The sequence below is a fragment of the Sinocyclocheilus rhinocerous genome, unplaced genomic scaffold (genome assembly GCF_001515625.1).
Source record: "Sinocyclocheilus rhinocerous isolate Xijiao unplaced genomic scaffold, SAMN03320098_v1.1 scaffold9548, whole genome shotgun sequence".
NCBI classification, from domain to species: Eukaryota; Metazoa; Chordata; class Actinopteri; order Cypriniformes; family Cyprinidae; genus Sinocyclocheilus; species Sinocyclocheilus rhinocerous.
In genome coordinates this window covers 1-8095 of record NW_015655380.1, presented here as the reverse complement: position 1 = coordinate 8095, position 8095 = coordinate 1, and the positions used below count along the sequence as shown (strand labels likewise).

General features: G+C 36.5%; 1 protein-coding gene across 3 annotated transcripts in view; it reads right to left on the bottom strand.

Annotated features, from left to right (window-relative positions):
* The window catches only part of glt1d1 (glycosyltransferase 1 domain containing 1), a 37832-nt gene extending 29743 nt beyond the window's left edge, over positions 1 to 8089 (bottom strand). For 2 of the 3 annotated variants that reach the window (XM_016524861.1, XM_016524862.1), the window contains exons 1-5: positions 7956 to 8089; positions 6785 to 6890; positions 2275 to 2326; positions 649 to 685; positions 463 to 519 (exon numbers count right to left, since the gene is read on the bottom strand). In XM_016524861.1, coding sequence (XP_016380347.1) covers positions 463 to 519; positions 649 to 685; positions 2275 to 2326; positions 6785 to 6890; positions 7956 to 8025 — 322 coding nt within the window. In that variant the 5' untranslated portion in view covers positions 8026 to 8089. Of the gene's footprint in view, positions 1 to 462; positions 520 to 648; positions 686 to 2274; positions 2327 to 6784; positions 6891 to 7073; positions 7133 to 7955 lie in introns of all 3 variants that reach the window. The other variant, XM_016524863.1, reaches the window with a different exon arrangement.
* Between the last annotated feature and the right edge of the window lie 6 nt (positions 8090 to 8095).

Genomic DNA, 8095 nt, shown 5'->3' with positions numbered 1-8095 from the left:
AGTTTAGAATGGTATATCTGTGAGAATAATCTGCAAAACTGTGATTTGACTGTGAAGACATTTTCCCAAATATCTACGAAACCAACAAACTTTCTAAATGTGTCTTTTTTTCTTTTACTCTGTTGCCCCATCTCAAAATAAATATGCATGTTATACATGTACAGACTCACATGCACAACCTCTTCACTCCTGAAGTCCGTGAGGCTGTCTCTAATCAAGGTTGAGTGCTCCTGAGACTGTTTCAAGTGTGTTGAGGACTGAAGACCACATGTATATTTAATGGGGCGACGTCTGCTGCTTATCAAAAAAAGTGTTTGAGAGGGATGATGATGAATGCATATGTCATGTTATTAATCAAATGGGGTCTGAAAATCCATCTAATCCTCTTCTACCTGTATGTCTATCATATATTTAATGATGTCGCCCACTAAGTGGAGAGCAGTAATTGTGAAGGTGTTGCACCTGTGCTGTGTAAAAAGTCACTCCAGCTGAAATGTGATGCCACTCTGGTCTCAATCCCTGGAAACATATGTACATTTCAATAATTACATTTATTTCAAAAATATTCAAAGGCCTTTCAAAAATGCATTTTGGCCCACAACTTAAACGAAATGCCATCAGGAAACATGCAGTATTAATAAACTCTACCTTGAGGCTGTACATAAATCTTCTTGCTCTCACATACCTGGAAGAAATGGTCAAGAAATAAATGTTAGACCCCTACTGGATATTAGTAGTATTGTAAGATGTGCGTTTCCAACCTTTTGACAAATTAATTTTCATGTCTTCACTGGTTCATGTTTACTGGACAAAATTAATAATACTGATTAATTATTACTTTATGTATTTGTACTCATTTTAGATATTAATATTACTTTATGAATGATTTTGCTTTTTCACATTTTTAATTCACTGATATTTTATAAGGTTTTGTGACCCTGGAAGCTCTGCAGGTGAAAATAAAACGAAATGTCAACCATTAGAATTTCTATTTTTATGATAATAGAGTTATCTATCCATGTTCAAAGTTCATGCCCTTGGCTAATGTAATAACAGAAAATATCTGCTGAAAAAAATCTCTGCAGCACAGCGAATCCATGATTTGCATAAATCAATACCAGTCAAAGAAAAAAAAAAACAATACAGCAGCACGAAGGTAATAAAAGAATAATATGTAAATGGCTGGCTAAGATAAAGTGGATAATTTCACACAGATGGAGGGGAAATTGGCTGGATGTTATCAGTCCTAGGAGAGGGAGACCCCTGGTGTGTGTGACAAAAACAGAGACATCCTGTTTGTCTTGACTTCCACATGTGTGTAATATGTGTCTGGGGTTTCATTGGAGGATAAAACATGGAAATAGTGATTTTAATGCTGTGCTATTACAGGATTGAAGGCAGGATATTGCATTTGTAGCCGTTAAATCCTTTTGTATTATTTATAGCACCAGCTAGTGCAGTAGTCATCTGTCTCTCTCCTTTTTTTCCTCTTCTCTAACCCATTAGAAAAATAAACACTGGCATTTTTATTACCTCATTTATCCTTTCGATGTGCCTATACTTTAAGTGTAATTAGGACATTCAAAGTTCAAAGTTTGGAGTTGGTAAGATTTTTTTTTTATTTGTTAGACTTCTCTTACGCTCACCTAAGCTGCATTTCTTTAACTGAAAACACAGTAAAAACAGTAATATTGTGCAAATTTAATGCAAAGCTGAATTATCAGCATCTTTACTCCTCATGATCCTTCAGAAATCATTCTAATATTCTGATTTGGTACTCAAGAAACATTTCTTATTATTATCAAATTTTAAAATAATTGCATGTCTAATATTTTTGTCAAAACTGTGATACATTTATTTCAGGATTCTTTTATGAAAAGAACGTTTAAAAAATAGCATGGATTTGAAATAGTAACATTATAAATATATTTACTATCAAGTTTGCACACTTTAATACATTAATCGTTGAATAAAAGTATTTATTTCTTTTTTTTAAATTCTTAGTGAGCTCAAACTTGTTTCTTTTTTGTCTTTTTTATTACAGCATTTACAAAAAAGTACCAAAAAGCACCACATCTCATGCACAATGGGACCACAACATTCTATCCTGTGCAACAAAAAGTCAATACTATCAATTGTGATTTCACATTACTCTTTACTGCACTCTGAACAGCAGTTCATTTACAGTACATGTATGGAAAGGGTTCTTGACAGCTGCTGAAAGTGTCAACAAGCTATAAAAACCCAGATCTGTAAACTCTTAACATTTCTTACCAAGAGCTCCTCGGCGCATCCTTTCAGTTTATCAGTGAACGCCACAGCAAACCTGAGTGTGACAGAGAGACAGAGATGAAGAAATTGAGTTGATATGTTTAACATGTAAAGAAACATGAAAAGTCAGATTTCAGAACTGGTTTGTGATAGCGAGGTTCGCCCCAGTGACTGTGTTCAAACGTTTTCATTTCACTGCAATTCCACACTTTCCCAGACATCAAAGCTGTCAGTGGCCGCCAAAAATCTGTAAATCAAACAAGTCAAGCCACGCAAATAAAAGCACCGCACTGCAATCCCTGAGTAACACTTATAATCAGGGTGATGAAGAGGAGAAAGATGAAGCTATGGTGGAGTTTTTTTAACATTAAAAAAAATCATTACAAATTATATTGTTTGTAATGTATATATCAGAAAATACTTATATTTTAAATGTGATCCTGGTGTTTCTCTGTTTTACTTTTCTCAAAACCTTAAATCTTTTTGTTCTCATTTTAATTACACTTTACATCCCAGATTTTCAATTTGGTTCTGGCTTTTGAAGCTCTCTGTATTTGTATTTTGTTAAGAAAAAAAAGTCATAAAGTTTGGACTATGTCTCTGTCTTGCTTTCAGGCCTCATCCTAAAGCTCCCTTTATTCAAACTCAAAACACACACACATACATAAGACATAAGGTCCTCTTTGATTTTTCGGGGGGATGTGCTAACAATGATTTTGAATAAAGAAAAAGCAGACAGAGTGTTATTTTTCCAAATTATAGCAACTAAACCCCAAGGGTTTCCTTACGTCTCCTCTTCATCATCCCCTGTCCCTCGTCTCTCTTTCAGGAGATGTGAAGGTTAGTCAGTAACGGCAGCAGCAGGGGGTCTTCTCTGGGAGATGCGTTTGAAGTGGAAGGCTCTTATCGTTCTTATGCTCCCAAGTGTCAATTATTCCCTTAAGACTGTCAAAAGGGTGTGAGTCTGCCTGTACTAATCAAACAGATCACATGAATCGATATCACCTGGCTAATGAATTGAAACCAAAGCTGGCAGGCTTTGGGTACAGATTCAGTCTATTTCAGATGAAAAAGGAAAAGAAATGTCACATAATACCTGATACTATCAACCTTTTTAGGCCAAATGCCTATTGTAGGATAAAAAGAGAAAGCAAAAACAGACGGACTATACACTGCTGTTCAAAATTTCCCTGAGTAACACTTATAATCAGGGTGATGAAGAGGAGAAAGATGTTCAAAATCTTAGGATCAGTGTAATATATAAAAAAAGAGCACATCAAAATTTAGATGTTACTATTTTTAGATGTTATAATGTATTTATTTAATCAAAAATACAGTAAAACAGTAATATTCTGAAATATTTTTACAATTTGAAATAACTGTTTTCTATTGAAATATATTTTTTAAAATAATTATTTCTTCCTGTGATGCAAAGCTGAATTTTCAGCATCATTACTCCAGTCTTCAGTGTCACACGATCCTTCAGAAATCATTCACAATATGCTTATCCAGACCACTTTATCCAGTACAGATTAGAAGACTAATTAAAGACTAATCTTAGAAGAAGAGATTAACAACATACTAGTAAGCTTATATAATCCTCTTTCATATTGTTCATGTACAATTAAAAATCCTTTACTCGCCCCTCACTCCAAAACTGCCCGACTTCTGTGGAGCACAAACTTTTTGAAGAATGATGACTCAAGAATTCAAGCTTCAAAAAGATGCAAAAGCACCTACAAGGCATCATAACTCGTCCATAAAACTAGTTTTCTGAAGCCATATGAGTTTTTATGTGAGAAACAGACAGATTACATTTTCAATTTCATGGAAAAGAACAACCAGTCCAGTACATTCTTTAAAGGGGTCATATGATGTGATTTCAAGTTTTCCTTTCTCTTTGGAGTGTTACAAGCTGATTGTGCATAGATAAGATCCCTGAAGTTGCAAAGACTAAAGTCTCAAAACCAAAGAGATATTCTTTATCAAAGTTAAGACTCTGCCACGCCCCCCTAAAACGGCTCGTTCTAACACGCCCCCACATATCTACCTCACTATGTGGAAATATTAGCATAATGCCGCCCAAATGTGCACGCAAAGAAAGAAGGCATGGTTTCAGTAACCGCAGTTAGTGTTGAAGCAGCCATGTCAGGGAGACGCTGTGTGATTCTAGGCGAAAGCAAAAGCACTTTATTTGGCCTTCAGAAAGTAGATGCATTTAGGAATCTTTAAGATCACTTACAACAGAACAGCAATGCATTCTATGGACGACCGTTTCGTGAACCTAGGAGAGGAGGTAATTCTGACTTTGCTATGACAATCTGGCGCTTCTGAATCAGCTACTGTTTTGTTATTAGTTTAAGTATTTGCTATTGACTGTTCAAATGAGGAGTTTTGCGCATCGTGTGTGTGTGTGTGCACGCGCGTGTGTGTAAGAGAGAGAGAGAGAGAGAGAGAGAGAGAGCGAGAGAGCGAGAAAGAGCGAGAGAGAGGGAGAAAGAGGGAGAGAGAGAAAGAGAGAGAGAGAGAGAGCGAGACACATCACAGTGGAGTCAGCTGTCTTAACCGTGGCTTGTGTACTGCAAACACATATTCATCACTGTGTCTGTCACGAGACTCTGTTCCCCTTTCGGGCTCTGTCTTTACATTTATGTTCAAAGCTGAAGCTCGCGATTATGGTAAGGGGCGTTACATTTCCGACGAGTGCTTGCGGTGTTCGGCCAATCACAATGCACTGGGTCAGCTGGCCAATCAGAGCAGACTGCGCTTGTCGGAAGGAGGGACTTTGTAGAAAACGAAGCGTTTGAGAGAGGCGGGGCATAGAGGACCTACAATAATGTACAGTATTTGAAAAATAATGTGTTTTTTGAACATTAAAGCATGTCAACATATTCTGTTACACCAAATACACAAAATAATGATCTTTAAAAAAGCATCATATGACCCCTTTAAAAAAAACAAAAAATAAATAATACAAAAGCAAATTAAATTAATTCTTAAAATAAATTAAACAAAGACTTTTGAATGAATGAATGAATGAATTAAATAAATAAATAAATAAATAGGTGCTAGAAATTGTTTTGAGCAGCAATGCTGTGGAAATTATTTTGTACGCCATGTCTGAATGCACAAGGGACTCCTAAACACATTCTACATACTCAATATACAAATATACAAAATGTAACAAAATATTCACGTTACAATAATAACAAAAGTGAAACAGGATCCATGACTTGTCCAATCAATTCTATTAACTATCTGCAAAAGAATATCTGAGAATTCATTTTTAAAACGTGTTATATTTGGCAAGATAAATTGACCACAATATTGCTGTAAGTTGTTTGGTTATAACTGAAGGTCAGTATATCTAACACTTTCTCTCACCCAGCGCTCTGTGTTTACACACAAACACACACATCAGCCCTCGCTCATATGCAGGTATTATTTGTGAAGTTGGACCGGGTGAGAGGTTCTTTCGTCGCTAATTCAGCAGAAGAGAATGTTGGTGTGAGTGGACTAAAGCTCAGGGAATCTGTACCCAGAGGAGGGGGGCCCTATCAAATGATTAGGCTCCTCAAACTAGCGTGACAGCCAGCTATTGTCCAGTAATACGCCTCGAAAGAACTCGCCAACGCCACATCTGCTTCGTCTGACACTAGCCATCTCCTTTCTCTTGTTCGCTCTCTCTTCGATTTTCACCCCATATGGTTGAAAACACAAAATGTAAAAAGACGCCCGAGTTCGCCCAGCGAAACCTCATCCACAGACCCTTCAATTAAAAATGCAAACCATCCATTAAATCTACTTTTCATTGAGTTTCAGTACAAATTTACAAAGTATAACAACCAACAAGTAAGGTATACGCAAAAAGTTAGATCTGCAATGTGTCAATCAAATGAATTTGTCCTTTGATGATCTGCATAAGCTCATTTAATATGGTTTACAGTTGAAATGTAAAACCATTTTTACTTTTTTAGTAATGCAGATGTCATAAATAAACTAGGTAATGTTTCTATTTCACAAACAAAAACTCATTTGGACTTCCCAACTGATATTGCAGGTGTATTTCTCCTGCAGAGAAAGAGAGCAAACAAGAGAAAGGGTGAAGAAGAAAGAGAGATTTTGAGATTTAATTAAAAGTGAAGAGTCATGCAAAGCAAGGCAACAACAATACTACAGCGAGGATAAAAGTTACGCCTTCTTTCTTTGCTTGAACATTTGGGCGGCGTTATGCAAATCTTCCCACATAGTGATGTAGATATGTGGGGGCGTGTTAGAACGAGCTGTTTTAGGTAGGCGTGGTTGACTCTTAACTTTTATAAAGAATATCTCTTTGGATTTGAGACTTTAGTCTTTGCAACTTTACAGATCTTCTTTATGCACCAAGAGCTTATAACACTCCAAAGAGAAAGAAAAAATTTAAATCGCATCATATGACCCCTTTAATTATTTCTGACTAGAGCAGAGAAGCAGGATAAGCGTCGGCTTTCATCAAAGACAGAGTCAATTTGACCTGGCCTTGCGCAGAACTTCCTCCATCACAGCTCGCTTGTGCTCATCTTTTACGTCCTCGTTGACATCCGTCCCTCCAAACACCACCCCAAACGGCACTCCAGCATCTGCAGAGAAATGAAATTTCACAACAAAGACATAAATCCCTTATTTCACTAATTCACCTCCTCTGAAGTTCAACTTTTAAATCCTTCGAGTGAGCAAAGTCTTTGAGGCATGAAACAGTGTGTTTATCTTGCCAGAGGGGAAAGTAGTCATCCATAGAGTGGACATTTCGGGCAATGACTCACAAGAATGCTGTATCTGAGGGTGGTGAGAGAGAAGTAGCCTTCAATCTGAACAAGACATTCTGTGAGTAAGGATGCACAATTTATCAGTCAACAGTCAGTTTTCTAAATTAACACCACAAATAGAGGAAGCTGACAATATATCATATGATAAAAAATCAGATGGTAATACCATGGTACTCTGGTATATACTATGATAATAAAATGATTACCATCTTCATATGCCATAATATTTCAAATAATATGGTGCATGGTACAAAAAAACAGTAATACCATGGTACTTTTTTGCACATGTGGAATTTCAGTCATGACATAAAAATACTTACTGGCTACAAATATGCATCTAAATATTAGGCATTGTTAATGAATTGAAAAAATAATAAACTGTAGGGGTGCATGAATGTTAAAATGACTGAAATCGATAAGCCAAGAATTATTAGTATACTGTATTACTTTTTGTGTGTAAGATCACGGCAAAGGTAATCTAAATGTTAAAGTAGGCAGAAATGAGCATGGACAATTAAATATCCAATATTAGTCGATACCAAAAATAAAATAAAACAATAATAATGGCTGATAACTGATATGGTATCAACCAGTGTGCCACCCCTAAATAAAATACTACTATAAAACTTATTGTTTAGTGTGCAAGTAGCTACTTGCCTTTTATCTACCACCAGTAAAGTCATAAATTGTTTGATAGAGCTCAATAGTGAAAAGTAACAATAATGAGACAAGATAGATGCATGTACAGTATGCGTGTGTGCAGGCTAGGCTCTGTGGTGCTCCACCTCAGTATAAAATCAATTACATCTACGAGATGCTCTCACTAATATGGTGAAACCAACATATGCATGTATTTTTAAGAGGCCGGGGACGTGTCACCTAAAAGAAGCCTGCCTCCTTTGAAAAGATGAATGGCCAGTGCAGCTTCGAACCGTGGCTCTTGCGTCATCAGGGACGACACATCAGAGGCAGATCTGAACTCTCTTGTATCACACAGTACACAAGTATGTCCTGCAGCC